Source organism: Alligator sinensis, unplaced genomic scaffold, assembly GCF_000455745.1.
Source record: "Alligator sinensis unplaced genomic scaffold, ASM45574v1 scaffold398_1, whole genome shotgun sequence".
Lineage (NCBI taxonomy): Eukaryota > Metazoa > Chordata > Crocodylia > Alligatoridae > Alligator > Alligator sinensis.
Window position 1 is genome coordinate 377,005 of NW_005842708.1, and position 15,545 is coordinate 392,549.

Here is a 15,545-nt window from a genome sequence, read left to right on the forward strand (position 1 = left end):
GTTGGGAGAAGCTGCCTGGTCAGGGACCTGTGGAGGGAAGTCCTCAGTTTGGGCTGAAAAGGCTCATACTGCAGGAACAGAGACCTGTGGAGGGAATCCCATCTGCATGTGGAGGTGCTGGGGGAGAGAGACAGCCCAGAGAGTGAGCGGGCTGTGAGAATCCCAAACCCTGCATAGATGTGTGAGGGGACACTTAACCCCTAGTGTTTGCAGGAGGTGTCTTTTTCAGAAGGAAACGAAAGAAAAGAAAGCTATTACCTGCAGTAGCTGATCAGAGACTTGTTTTGCTGAGTTCACAAGAATGACCGGAGTCCACTTTCCCCAGAGCAGCGGAAGCCTCGTCTCTACCACCTAGTGGCTGATCATAGTTAAAGCTGTGTTGCCATTTATTGTTATGGGAAGGGAAGTATGAACAAAGGGAAATCAACCTGAGTTATGGGGGGATGGACTGTTTTAAACGGTTATAACCAGGTGAATGTAATCATGGGGGCTGTTTGATGCAAGTGGGACCACCCAGGGTGGTGGAATTATTCACCTAAGGTGGCAGTTGTAAATTGTATTCAAATTGTTAGTTTTATTATTAAGTATTGATATTATATATATATATATATATATATATCTTCTCTTAATTAATCATTTCTGTATATACTTGTACATAATAAAGAAACCAATATATCTTTATTGGGGTTGGAGTAAATTCTTGGGCGATGAGGGTGAGGCACACACCCCTCCACAGGACACCTCAGTCAGCAGACCTGCCTGAGGGGGTTCCCAGGACTACTAGCACCCTAAGGATCTGAAATCCGGCATATCACTTGGCCTAGCATGCCAGCACGGGTTACACACTGAATGGCACAGAGATATGGAAAAATACAGAAACCCTGTAATTGAAGGCTGTATCCTAATGCATTTGCATAAGAGAGCCGAATTAATGTTGTACAGGCAGACTTAATCCCTGTTTTTCCTAACCTTGAGCACTTGACTTTGAGCGCATGACTTAATCATGGTTTCTTAACATATCATTCTGGTTGCAAACAAGAGGTGATGTGTTGTTGCAAGGTCTCTTGGTGTGTCCTGAGGTATCAGTCACAGGAGTGTCTTTCGTACGAGCTCTGTGCACAGATGACTGAAACTGAAGGACCCCTGAGAGTAAGCCACAAAAGCACCATAGACACCAGTGACAGACTATGCCTGGATGAGGAAAAACTTAGACAGACAGTCCTGCTAAGGTGCAGAAGCACAAGAAAGGTGATACTGTAGCCCAGGGGCAGCTCCACAGCATGGAGTTACTCCAGTTTGTATCAGCAAAGTGCAGACCTTGTGTACCATGTGCTAGTGTTTTTTTATCCCCTTCAGTTTATTTCACCATTTGTTTCCCACTAGTTCAAGGTTCTTCTGGGTAGTGCAGGGTTGTGGGTGGGGTCTGAGCAGCCCAGAACACTGTTTGTTAGGGCCTGTGCGAAATTTCGCCAGGTGTTTCATTTTGAAGCTGTTTTGATGCATTTTGAGCTCAAAAGTGTGAAATCAAAACAAAATAAAAGCCTTCAAAACAGCTTTGAAACAAAAGGGGGCACTCAAAACGTTTCAAAAGTTTTGAAACATTTCAAGTATCGAAGCCAGGCTTGCTTGACTTCAGCGCCGGTCCCTGCCGGCAACAGCAGCCTCCTATCATCCAGCATAGATCCGGGGGCTGTGCCCCCCCAGGAGGATTCTGGCACAGCCCCCAGCCCTCCTGGGGGTGCGGGCCCCTGGATCTGTGCACTGGGTAACAGCATGCTGTCAATGCCGGCCGGGGCCAGCAGCAACACTAATCTTCCCAGTGCTCAGCACGGGCTGTGCCCAGCACCGGTCCTAGCTAGCAGCAGCAGCCTCCTATCATCTGGCAGGCAGATCAGGGGCCTGCACCCCTGGGAGGGCTGCAGGACTGTGCCGGACTGTGCCGCACCCTTCCAGGGGTGCAGGCCCCTGGTCTGCCTACCAGATGACAGAAGGCTACTCCTGCCACCTGGGACCAGCTCTGGGAGCAGCCTACACCCAGCACTGGGAAGATTGGTGCTGCCACTGCCCCAGCCGGCAGCAGCAGCCTCCTGTATCTGGCAGGCAGATTGGGGGCCCACACCCTGGGAGGAGTCTGGCACAGCCTCACAACCCTCTCGTAGGTCCAGGCCCCTGGATCTGCGGGCTGGATGACAGGAGGCTGCCACTGCCAGCAAGTGACAGTAGTTTTGCTTGTCAATACCTTGAGGTGCAGTGTCCCAGAAACCTCTGCACCTATCTCCTTGAAGTGTGGCAGGCTTCATGCCCTCAGAAGCAGCTACCATCCCAGCAAGTTTCATCTGAATCAGGCAAGAAATGACAACGTTTTAGGCATTTTCATGATTGCCCATTATAACCTATGGGCAAAACGTCGAAACAGCGTTGAAACAGCAAAGCAGTTTTGATGAAACAAAACAGAACAGTGCTTTCGAAACTAAACAAAACTCAAAACAAAACACTGTTCCATCAAAACTTCAAAACAGAAGTCAAAGCGGAATAGTGCTGTTTCGCACAGCCCTACTGTCTGTGCTGTCGAAGTGGAATTGCTGACTCTTTTGAAGGGCAGCCCTGAAAAGTATATGAGCGAACAAAATTGCCTGTACTGGGCAAAGAGCCTGTGTCTCTGGAGAGTGTCTCCCAGGTTGACCCTCAACAAGCCCTTCATACACCTGGTCCTGGAATATCATCCATAATAACAGACTGTGGGCAGGGTGTGCAAAGTTTCTCTCTGTGGAATGGCTCTGCATGGTGGAAAGGGCCTATGTTCTCAGTGCAGGCTGAGAATAGTCCTAGTGCGCCCACTGGCACTCCTCAACTCCATGAGGGAATGGACAGTTGGGTTTGGGGTGTAGTCAAGGCCCTAGTTCCCCTCACCCCTACATTGGGAGAACACATTGATGTTTACAAGAATAGATATAAGAAACAGTACCCAGAACACAACATCCACCATATGCTGCACCATGTGCCCAAGGAATGATGCCTAGACACATATCTGCTTGGCCACTATTGCCCTGTGCCTTCTGTATACGCACACAGTTGTATGTACACAATATGGATACATATGCAGATGTCGACACTGGCACACATGTAGATGAACACACATGCATGTATGTAAATACAGATACACACGCATACACACTCAGAGGCATAAGCATGGAAGATACTCATGCATGTGCATGTACACACATGCTTACCAACTCCACAACAAAGCAATGCTGCCCTGGTATGGTAAGGCTTAGCAGTGGAGTAGGACAAGGATACTGGAATTCTCTCCCTATACTGGCAGAGCAGGCTGAGGGGCATAGTAATTGCACTCCCACATTTCCCAAAGCACAACATTCATTCATCCATCACTAAAATGTAAAACATTAAGAGAAAGGAAAAGTTGTTTGAAAATAAATCCCCAGCCCCCTGTCCAGGTCAGGGCTGTGCATGTCAAGGTGAGATGCTGTGTTCCAGGGGACATTAACTTCATCAGGCATTTCTAAAACTCATTGCCTGATTCAGTAGACAGAAAGATGTTGCCCAATGACACACAACAAGCTGAAGCCACCTGCTTAAAGAAACAGGGGCTGGCTGGTGGTTCCATTATCACCGCAAAAGGTTTACAGCCAACACAAGCCTTGCAACAGCAGTGTTACAAATAACAATACTTTAAGTAACTTACCTGTTGATACCAAAATACAAGCCCACCACAATCCTGCTCAGGCTGCTCCCACAGATCAACTAGACCTAACCTGCTCCAGGCCTGCTGTGTGTGTCAGCGTGGCAGGACAGTGCCGGTGCCTGAAGTGAAACTGCATGAGAGTTCTTGCCTGACCTATGCTTTGGAGTAACCCAGTGACTTTCCCTTCCCTAGAGCAGAGGGATAGTCTAAGTAGAAATGCTCCCACAGCAGAGGGTCACTTGAGCTGTCTGATTGTGTCCTTCCTACCAATTGTCTGAAGAAACAGGATGCCTGCCCTGTGTGTTATTCTCAAAAGACCAAGGAATTACATTTATAAAATAATAAAGCTTGTTTATTCAGAGAGCCTTCTTTGCCTGCTGATCTACTGTTTTCTCCTGCAATCCCAGGGCATAGGTAAAAAAATATATATAACACTCTTAAAGATTTCCACACACCCTGCACCAAAACTCTCCAGGCCACCTGTGAAAAGAGGCCACAGGGAGTCCAGGAAAACTGTAAGTGTGTGGAGGACTTAGATTTCCTGGGAATAGGGAACCTTTGAACGACTCCCCCTTCCTTACCAAGGCCTGGCATTGTAAGGCCCTCTCCCAGGCCTATCAGGGGAGCATTCAGAATGGGAGAGTGGGAGTAGGAGCTTGGGCAAAAGGGAGGATACCAGGCAGGGATAGGAGGGGAGAGGCTGTACCAAGCTTCCCTAAATCTCTCTGTATGGTAGAATCATAGAATTGTATGGCTGGAAGTAGAGAGGTAGTAGGGCAACCACAGACACCTGGGGCAGCATGAGCTGCCACTGTACTGATAGCAGCAGTGGCTATTTTTGCACCTCCCAAAAAGGTGGCACATGGGACTGCTGCCCCAGTTGCATTCCCATTCGGTTATGCTATTAGCTGGAAGAGACTTCAAGGGTCATCAAATGCAATCCCTTTCTTGGATGCACTATACGCTGTTTCTTCTCGACTAGCAGGACAGAGAAATCTGCTGCTGAAGCTGGAAGTAGGATCTCCTGTGGAGTGGTTGGCGCTGTAGCTTCTGTGCACTGCACTGTTAAATAGCCAAGGACCCTGCTGACTGCAGAAACTGGCAGCACCTTTGTAAGACAGAGCAGGTGCACCCCACATTGTGCTCTCTCAGGAAAACATTATTTTTTGTTCTTTCCTGCTTTGCTGTTCTCTGTAATAAGGGTAATTTTGTAATGATACAGCTACCTGTTGGGTAAAGACCAAGACAACAGGTTCTAGGAATCCTTAGGAAGGCAAGAAGGCTTTCTGTCCCATTTAGGAAGAGCTGTCTGGACTGAGGGCTCCTGGGCATAGCTGGCTCCCTCTCAAGGCAGTGGAGCTTTTCATTGGCAGGTTTACATTGGCTGGAGTTTTCCTGGCAGGACCAGATGCCTCCTTGCAATGTCTTGTGATTCTGTGATGATGTGTCAATCATAACACCCAGTGCAGGGCAATGTGAGTGAGACTCAGCACTTTGTGGGGACCTTTTGTATAGCCCTGAGCATACTTTTGGTGCTAGCCAAGTAATAAAGAACTGCTATTAATTATAAGGGTCAGGGGTTCAAAACTGGCACAAAGTGAAATATACCTCATAGACAGCCTGATTCATGAATATCTCCCAAAGCCCACACAAACTCCCTGGACATGATATAGACTCCTTGGACTACTTGCATTCACCATCTCACAGAGACCACCACCCCTTACCAGTCACCATTACACAGATACTGTTTCCCTCTCTCAGTTGTTATCACAGAGCTGCCCATCTGCAACTCTACAGTTGCTCACATGGAAGAGTAACCTAAGAATGCCATTTCCTATAATGTCTTTAATGTTACTTATAGTAGGAACTGGAAACAAGGAGGCCGCCAGCCCTGTGTGAGCAGCCTGGCCCCTGGCACCCAGGAATGCTCTGCAGGCCTTTTAATAGTGAGGGGACCATAGCTAGAAAGAACAGGGTGGGAGAGTTCACCAGGGATGAAGCCCAAGAAGTAAGGGAAGATGACTGGTGTCTGCCCTGCTCCATTTCTTTACACCCCCCAATAAGAACTGCAGGGACAGAGCAACTAGAGATTGCCAGTTCCTGTGGGATTTCAGAGAGGTAGCCAGAGGCACCAGTCCAAGGGGATAGCTTTCCTCTCCGCCTCCAGAGGAGTGAGCTCCTCACAGATAATTTAAGCAAAGTGTTCGTATGCATTCATGTGTGTGGTCTTCTTCTTCTTGTGTCTCTATACCACATGTGACCATTTGGTTACACATGGTTGTGCTCGTTGACTGTACTTTGTGAGGTCTTTCATTGTACATTTGCCTTCAAGCAGAGGGCATTGCAGCAGGTGTTGCATAGTCTGAGGCTCTGTGCCACAGTCACAAGTGGTTGAACCAGTTGTATAGCCCTTCTTCATTAGTTTCTTGGAGTGTCCAACTCCAGTACATAAGTGGTTGAGACATCACCACCTTTGCCATGGTTCATCAGCCCCTTGTGGTAAGGACACCTTTGCTGATGTCTTCATGATGTGTTCTTTGTATGAGAGGGCTGGGTTTAGGCAGTGGAATAGTGTAATGTTGAGCTGATGGCTGACCTCATGGTTTTGCAGATGGAAGACACATACTTACGTTTTCACTGGGTTGGCACATAATTGGTTTTATGTAATATGAGGTTAGGCCAATCAGTGTCTCAGGGATTTTTCAACCTGGTCAAAGCCAGTGTTTTGGGTTGTTATGCACAGGTCTGCATAAATGAAACATTTTGTTTCCAAATCAATTGGTTGGTCATGCATATGGAAGTTATAAAACAGAGGTGCAAGTACGCTTCCTTGAGGGAGTTCATTAATCTGTTGCCTCCATCTGCTTCGCTTACCATCCAGTTTGACAAAAAGAATCTGATTTTGAGCAAGATTCGTATCAGCTCTGTAGGGTGTAGATCTTTTGTCATTTTGAGGGTCCTATGCAGGAGTCATCAGTGGTTAACTGTATCATAGATGGCTATTAGATCAACAAACACAGCTCTGGTGATTTGACCTCTTTCAAAACCTTCCTCAATATGTTGGGTTAGATTGAGCAGCTGGCTTGTTGTTGATTTCCCAGGATGAAAGCCACCCTGTTCGAGGATTAGGGTTTATCCACATATGGAGCAAGCCAGTTCAGTATCAGTCATTGGTCCAATTTGTATGTGTAGCATAGAAGAGAGATAGGTCTAAAACTCTTTGGATCTGAAGTTTGCTGGGTTAGATCTTTCCCTTGCCTTAGAAGTGCCACTCCCTGAACTTATTGCCACATATTTGGAATTTTTACTGGCTATGCATGATTTGTATAGGCAGAGGAGCCATTTTTGAGTTTGGCATCCAAATTGCTTGATTTGTTCGATAAGTATATCATCAAGGCTGGCTGCTTCTCAGTCTTCAGTGCATGAATACCAGCATTCAGTTCCATCATTAAGGGGCTTGTACAGCCCATGTTTTTTGGGGTACTTGTACCTTTTCCAGTCTGAGGGTTTGGTTTGTTTGCTTATCTGTTTTGGGTTTGGGGGCTTTTTCCATTGAGAAGCATCTGGTGAGCACTTTGGTTAGTGGTGATGTTGATCTACATTTTGTGGGTTATTGCTTAGCTTACATATTGTCTCCCATGCCTTTTTACTATTATGCATCATATCAGATGACTCAATCAGGGTCTGCCAGGATTTCCTGTGTTCTTCTGTGATGGCTAACATGAGCTCCTCGCCTATAGCAATGGTGTTTGTGGAAAAAGGGTCTAGTACATACCACCACCTGTAGTCTTTGTATAGGCCAGTGCTTTGTGGAGCAAAGCCTGAGATGTAATTCATGCTGCAGCTCTGCAGGATGTTCTTCCTTGCAGATTTCTGTATAGCTTTTAGCAATTGGACATAGGTCTCAGGCATGGTGCTTATTGTGAAATCAACTTAATTACATTGACTTCTTTGGCTGTGGCTGGGCCTGGGGAAGCTGCCCAGCAATGGCAGTGCCTTTGATATATGAAATTCACAGGGAATTCCAAGGGCTTTGAGAAGTAGACAAGCCCCTAGTACTGCCTCAAGGAGGCCAGAAAAGGTTAGGGACACAGACAAGGAGTGACAAGCCTGGCAGACTGGTAGTTGAATCCAGATGTTTATTTCATCCCCACTATAGATAGGTTTATTGTTAGGTTTATATAGGTTTATTGACTGACCCCCGCAGTGTCCTGTGGATTATTTCTCTAAGCTTAGCTCCTTTTGTTGCGGCCTGTTGAGCACTTACTTGTGGCTGGCAGAGAGCTGGCTGCTGTATTGCACTGACCCACCTCCTTTCTAGCTCCAAGTAGCAAAGGGATGGGGAAGAGGAGTTGGGACAGAGGTTCAACAGACAAAGGGATTAATTGGCTTTGTAAACACAGCAAAATGTTCAGTCCCACACAGTCTAAATTAAACAAACGCACATTGCCCTAGTTAAGCAATGGAGGGAGTTGCTATGGGGAGGTTTTGAGGTCAAGGGGGAAGAGAATCAGGGGCACAACAATCGGCAATTGGAGAGAAGGTGGGGCCTAGGAGATGGCAAACAAGAAGGGAGACAAGACCAGTCAGTGATGTGGAGCCAGAAGTATGTGAGACTCCTCTTTGAAGCTGTATGAAGCAGTGTGGGAAGCTCTCCTCTGAGCTCTCTGTTTACTTGTGGGGCTGGTCACATGCCCTGTAAAACTAATGCATGTTTTGTCCCAAACAACCCTTCTCCAAGTGGGGTTTAGACTGTTTGCCCTGCCTTTGAAACAGCCTATCAGAACCTATGTGCTTTCCTCCAAACCACATGAGCATTCATTTGTCCTTCCTCTTTTTCAAATTTTTGCTTGCAGAGTTGCTGCATCTCTTACATATTTTTAACCCCCATGTGTTTTGTTAACTCTCCTGTGTGTCAGGATCTAGAAAAATAGATCCAGTTGCAGCAGCTCAGCATTTGCAATTGTGCCCAAGGAAGTGTGCAAAGTTGGGACATAATAAATCAATGTACTCAGTCAATTACTGTGGCAAGAGCATATCATAAGAAAGCTGGCTCTAGGCATGTAATGGGGGAAACAGGCATGGTGTACAGAAACCAGTTTCATCCTAGGCTTGGGAAGGACCCTAGGAGACAAAGATCATGCTAAAATTACGAACTCCAAGCCGCCTCAAAGTCTACTCTCCAAAGAAAGGCAGGAAGTTCTGGTCTGCCATGTAAATGTTGCTCAGGAACAGGCTACCCAGGGGCAGAGGATTTGAAATGCAGATGCCTGGATAGCTGTGCTAGGGTTACAGCAGCAGGTGCTGCAACTTGAGGTAATCATTAACACTGGGTTGTTCTGTGGGTGTGTTCTCAATAGGCCATGGGCAGGCACTGACTTTCCACTCCCCTGGGCAGCCCCAGAGAATACAGCTGGAAACTGTGGCACTCACTCACCCATAATGAGAGCTCTCCGTGGCCGCTACACTCTTCTGGTATGTACCCAGGGGCACAGGGCTGCAAGTCAGAACAAGCTGCAAGCAGCTGCTTTCCCAATCCCTGTTCTTTCTTTTTGAGATAAGTTGATTAATTCCATTTGTGAGACAGGCAATGACAGAAGCTGGGATTTATTGCCAATGGGACAGGAAGTATCAGTTAGAAGGGACTGATTTTAAGAAGGGAATCCTGTAGTGTCTGTAGGCTACTAGCCTTCAGGTTGGAGTTACTTCTATAGGGGAAGATCCTCAGACTAAATCTTCGATCCAGACTCCTCCAACTGCTGGGAACCAGCTCCAGATCCAACTGTCGGATCCATCTCCCAAAACCCTTGGGCTACAGGGACCTGCCACCTGCATTCATAGGGTTCGGCCTTCTGTTCATTCTCTGGGCTGGTTCTGAATGGTGCTCCTGTACTGTGTGACTGTTACTGAAATAACGGTGGCTTCAGGAGTGAGCTAGATGCTGCTCACTCCCATAAGAGATCTATTCTCTGAGGACGAGAGACTGAAAAATACAAATGATATGGCATACAGGCAAAAGGACTGAGTAACAGGCAGCACAAGACATGTAATCCTAGGATGCATAGTGAGGAGGACTGAAAGAGCCAAGTTACAGGGTGGTAAAGTGGAGAGAGAGGTAGGAGGGAAGGACAGGTAGAAAACAGAAGAATTGTCTATGCTTCCTCAGGGCCAGGGGAGCTCCCAGTCTCTGTGCAGGCCATGCTGATAAATATGGGAGAGGATGCCAGGGATTGTCTCAGAGGGTCTGCAGGTATTTCGAACGTGTAGTGAGGAGCCAGGATGGGGCAGCTGTATGCACCATGGGTGCATATAGGATTTTGAAAAGGAGGGTGTAGATTGTGTGGTGCCTCATCCCATATAACACAACACATGTTTTTTTCCCGGTAAAAATAAGTTAGAAGTTTTACTAATATACTAGGATCCCAGGGATATATTCTTCAGTTTAAGATTGAAGCAAAAACAAATATTACTTTATTGGAATGAGTTAAAGAGTCTGCAGGGCTATGAAATTAGAGATACATTACCAGGAGCAGCTAATAGACATCAGAATTGCAGAACAAAGGATAGCTTGATTAGTGGAACATCAAGACCATTAAAAAGGAGAGTAATTAACACTTGTGGAATAAAGAGTTAAGATTTGAATGACCCATTCATTCAAGTGGCACTCTCTCTGCTACTGCTGCCTGACTATAAATGCTTTGCCATGGCCAGGCAGTTGATTTTAAACTTTAGTTGGAGCAAGAATCAAAGTGGAGTGCAAGTTCCCCCCACCCTATAGATCCACCCCTGCATGGGCATAAGGGCTGGTCAGCAGCTCCTGTGTGCAGTGAGTGGGAAGTGTTATGAGACTTCCTGAGCCTTACGGGAGGAGGGAAGGACAGGGTTGCTCTGTGTGAAGCGATGGGAGTAGTGTTGGGATGCTCCATGAGCTGTGAGGGAAAGGGTAGGCAGGACCCCATGTGCAGTGTGGAGGGAAGGGCCATGGTGAAGGGGATGCCTGGTTAGCTGTGTACCCTTCCCTGCTCCTACTTCTGATTCCACTGTAGTGTTTAAAGACCCAGTAATAATGGCTTGTACTTGGGGTGTATGTAGGGCTTGGGCATGACCGAAGGCTGATGTGGCAAGGCATTTTAAGGACCTGAAGACAGCAGCCGGCAGGTGCCCAATGAGGGCAGCCATTAAGGATCCAGGACTGCCCATATAAATGGAGCATTTTGCTGCTGGAAGGCCAGGCAACAACATCGCCTGGCTGCAGGTATCACCTGGAGGTAAGGGAGGAGCTGTAGGGGATGGCCAGGAGGCTCCTGGTCCTGGGCATGACCTAAAACTGCACCCTGCTGGGAGTGGGTGGCCTGGTGGGGCTCTCAGTGGTGCGGGAGCCCCCAGGAAATGTCAGGCCAGTTACCACCCTGGTGAAAGGTGGGTCGGGGTGCCTTAACCCCAGCTCCCACAACCGGGTGGGTTACCCCCTTGTAGGTTTTGGAGGGTGGACCCCAGTGAGAGAGTGGGGCCATAGACTCAAAAAAACCTGTCTTGACATCTCCCAACTGGTCAATGCTGGGGCCAGGACTGGAAGGGTCAAAGGGCCAGGGGCCCATTGGGAGGGATGCCCAGAACTGAGGGCCTGGGTTTCCAACTGGCCTGGAGGTGGGGCCAGGGCCAGTAGAGCCAAACGTCCTGCAGGGACCACACCTGTAAGGGAGAAGCAGCTCTGGTCACCTGAATGGAGGGATCCAGGTGGGGTTCAAACAGTAGGATTCTGGGGCCCAGAGTGGGGCCGGTGACTGTAAGAACAGAGGATGCCATCTGGAGGCTTGGGCTGTGGTGTAGGGGTGGCAAATAGCACCCCCTGGCATCAGGGCAAGAAATGGGCAGTCTCCTGCTTAATTAACATCAATTAATGAATTAACAACAAGGCGTGGAGGGTGAGAAGGTGGGTGGTTAGCCCAGAAACAGGTGGGCAGGCCACAGGGAAATCGGCCCCAAGAAGGCCCCCTGTTACAGCTGAGTATGTATAAGTAATGCGTATGCACAATGGATGCTACGTAGCTGTCTGCCATTGCTCTTTTGGAGGACCTGGGTCTGTGGAATTCTGCCCTAGCAAAGAAGCAACTTGTGTGGAGACCCTTCTTGTTTCTGAGTTTTGGGCGTTGCTGATCAGAACCTACCAGGGTCTGTTCAGTTGGGAGTTGAAAGTGGCCCTGCTTCTCAGGGGGTGTGCCTATGCATTCATTAATGAACTGTAATTACGGTGCATTGTTTAGTACCTGTAATAACAGGTACTAACTTAATGCTCTGTAATTAGTGTTACTTCTCATTAGCTTGGATGAATGCTTTTTTAGTGACGTTAACGCACATTAGATTTAATCTACTGTGCATTAGCACAGGTTTTGCCTGGCACGCTAATGCACAATAGAATTAGTCTTCTGAACATTAAACATCTTGTGTAGATGTGCTCAAGTATGTGCCAGTTTTCCAGAATTCATGGCTGCCATTCAGCCGTTTTTAAATCTAATAATGGTTTGGGACATTCTACTAGCTGGCTTTTTGGGGCACTGAATTTGTACGGAAGAGGTGATCTCAGGCCAGAATCAGTGAGAGGGACTTCCTGTAGGATTTGGGTATGAAACCCACATCTGGGATGCTTTTCTCAGCAAATCCCAGAACTCAAGCAATGTTCCTCACCTAGTAGAAGAAGCCTATGAAATAACGGAGATTCCTCTGGGAAATGTCAGGAGGAAAGCAGTCCTCCCTGGGAAGTGAAACTCCATTGAACTTGATAACGAGGAATTCCATGCCTGTGTTGAGAGGCTGGTGAGGGGTTCAGCATGCAGGTACTGAGTTAATTTAGAGCTTGACTAATTTTGTTTACATCAGGGGTATTGTGTAGGGTGTCATTAGCACATGGGTGATCCTGGTCTCACCTGTCATTGTTGTGGAAAGAATTGTTGACCGTGGCAATTACATCCCTCAGTTGCACTGCTGGAGGCACTTTGAGTTGCCTGAGGTAGCGGTATTCGAAATGGCCACAGGCTTGCCAAGATCCACATTAGTACTGTTCTAGATTCTCTCTTGCAGTGCTCTCTGGGCAATATAGGCAAGGTGTTTCTATCCCAGCTACCTGAGGAGTGAAGCAGGTTGGAGTCCAATGTCCTTAGGCCAGTGAGAGCCATTTGATATTCCTGAGGCCAACTCAGGAGGTGGTGCTCCATTTGTAAGTTGCACATAGACTCCTGTGTATAAAAATTCTAATATAATAAAAAAACCTGTCCATCTGTCTGTCTGACCGTAACACTCTTAGAGCTCTCTGATTGATAACTGAAACAACCAATCAGAGTGCTCCAAGAGCATGTTGGACAGAAGGCTGTGGCAGCGGCATGGCGGATCATTGCCGTGACGGAAGAGACAGAGCAGGGATGGAGGGGACGGACCCTCCCACCCTCGCTCCCTGAAGGTGGCAGCGGCAGTGTGGGGTGCTGGCCAAAGGGGACAGAAGGGATGGCAGGGCAAGCTTCCCCTCCCCACCCCCCACTCCTGGGAGGCAGTGTGGGGGGCAGGGGGGATGGTGGGTGGCAGCGCTCTATCCCTGCCTGGACCCCTCCCCCCCACAGTCATTCCTGATGGGAAATTGGCTAATAATAATAATAATGCTGCATGCCCAGCTTGTATACATCATCTTTCCTTTGTAGATTTCAAAATGCTTTACAGTGGAGGGCAGGGTCGTTAACCCTATTATACAGAAGTGCAGTGGTACTTTTGAGTGGTAAGAATTCTGATTTGAACTCCTCCCCTGTAGTATGGAAAGTGAGTGCTGCTCCCCTGTTCTTCTTAGGCCCAAGACTACACTACAGATGTTTACCCTGGTGTCGCTGTCCCTGCTGCAAATTCCTAGTGTAAACTCCGGAGAAACGGGCTGATCCTGTTGTGTTATAGCCTGATAATGTACTAGGTGAAGCTGCTCTGGTAAATCCCACCTTACACCACTGCCATGTGTCTACATTAGGGAAGGGCACCAGTGCAGTACTTCTAATATAAACAGGGTCTGCTGCCCCCTTGCGATCAGCTCAGCCTGCAGCAGCCACCTCCGTTAGGTGTTGTGCCTGGCTGCACAATGTAATCCAGTTTGCTTTCTTTTTGAAATGGGCTTTTTTTGTGGCAGATCAGTCAAAATAGACTTGGACCATGTAGGTATGACAAGTCTACCACTTTGCCTCCCAAATATTTGTGTTAGTTCTGATCTGTGTATGGGTCTACAGACAAAAATGGTTAAGGGTGTTCCCATTCATTATTGTACACCATTAGGAGGTGCACAGCTTGCTGGAATGGGAACAGATGCACAGGTTAACGCCTATTTCCAGGTTCAAGAGCTGGGTTTTCATATCCCTCTGTTTAGGAGCAAAATGCTGCTGCCTGTTAATTGCTTTCTGTTTCTGATGCAGGGCAAAGAGATGAGGTTGAAGTTGGCTCCTTTTTCCTGGTTCCTTTTTCCCAGTTTCTTTTTCAAAGCTAATCTGTAATATCCTGCATCAAGTATAGAGCCCTAAATGAAGATCAGATTAGGATGGGTTTATGGGGCAAAATGCCTCTTGGACCACCCCAAACTTCCTGTCAATGGCACTGGGGGACTGTCCCAAAGAATCCTGACCACAGTCCTACCCGGCCCAATGTGCAGTCAGGCTTCAAACTGAAACCCCCCAATGCCCACTGAACTAAGAATAATGGATCAGATAAGGAATTCGCTTTTGGGCTGGGATCATGGCTGGAAATCCTTCTTGAGACACCCCAGGGTATGCCTCTGTACCACCAGGGATCTATTCCAGACATCTCTGACAAGAGTCTTGCCCAGCGCAAAGCGCAGTTTGGCTCTGTCAAGCTGTCAACTGACAGCCCCTCGGCCACTATAGATTCATAGATTGTAGAGTCAGAAGAGACCACAAAGAATCTTCGTGTCCGACACCCTGCCCCTGTCAGGAAAGAGGACTGAGGTCAGATGACCCCAGCCAGGTGACTATCTAGCCTCCTCTCGAAGACCTCCAAGTTAGGTGATAGTACCACCTCTCTTGGAAGCTCTTAGTATAGTACTATACTAAGTATTAGGGCTGTAAAAATGGCACTGTTCCGTTTCAACTTGCGTTTCAACATTTCGATGGAACAGCATTTCATTTTGAGTTTCGTTTCGATTCAAAACTGCTGTTCCGTTCTGTTTCGTTGAAACAGTTTCGCTGTTTTAACACTTCGCCCATAGGCTATAATGGAGAAGCTTGAAACAGCTTACAACTTTGGCATTTCTGGCCTGATTTGGATTAAATTTGCAGAAATGGTAGCCCCTTCTGAGGGCATGATGCTTGCCAAGCTTCAAGGAGATAGGTATAGGGGTTTCAGGGAAACTGCACCTCAAAGTCTTGAAAGCAAAACTCATATCAGGTATACATATTAAGCCACAGCAGGGTCAAACCTTCAGGGATGGTAACTCCTGCTGAGGCAACGAAGCCTACCAGCTTTCAAGGAGATAGGTGCAGGGGTTTGGGGGAAACTGCACCTCAAGCTGTGGATAAGCAAAACTTGTGACATGGGTGACATTTTTGTGTGTTAATGTGCAGCAGTGTGAAAGCTGCAGGCCTGCTAGCGTTCTCCGAGGCCATGAAGCCTGTCAGCTGTCAAGGAGATGGATGCAGGGGTTTATGGCGCCCTGCACCTCTGGCTGCTGACAAGCAAAACTCATTACATGGGTGCTTGTGGAACTGTATCTGTCTTGGGGCACTGGGGGGTGAAAACTGCAGGCTTGCTAGGCCCTGATGTGGCCATGAAGCCTGCCAGCTGATAAGGACATAGGTGCAGGGGG

At 47.7% G+C, this 15,545-nt stretch overlaps 1 protein-coding gene across 9 annotated transcripts in view; it reads left to right on the plus strand.

The window, feature by feature from the left end:
• TLDC2 (TBC/LysM-associated domain containing 2) overlaps nucleotides 1-15,545 on the plus strand; it is a 115,596-nt gene that overhangs the window by 22,334 nt on the left and 77,717 nt on the right. The window contains exon 1 of one of the 9 annotated variants that reach the window (XM_025216083.1): nucleotides 9,084-9,178. The exons of 7 other annotated variants lie outside the window; for them this stretch is intronic. In XM_025216083.1, the coding sequence (XP_025071868.1) occupies nucleotides 9,146-9,178 (33 nt within the window). In that variant the 5' untranslated portion in view covers nucleotides 9,084-9,145. Of the gene's footprint in view, nucleotides 1-9,083; nucleotides 9,179-10,490; nucleotides 10,972-15,545 lie in introns of those variants that run through there. One more of the 9 variants, XM_025216087.1, reaches the window with a different exon arrangement.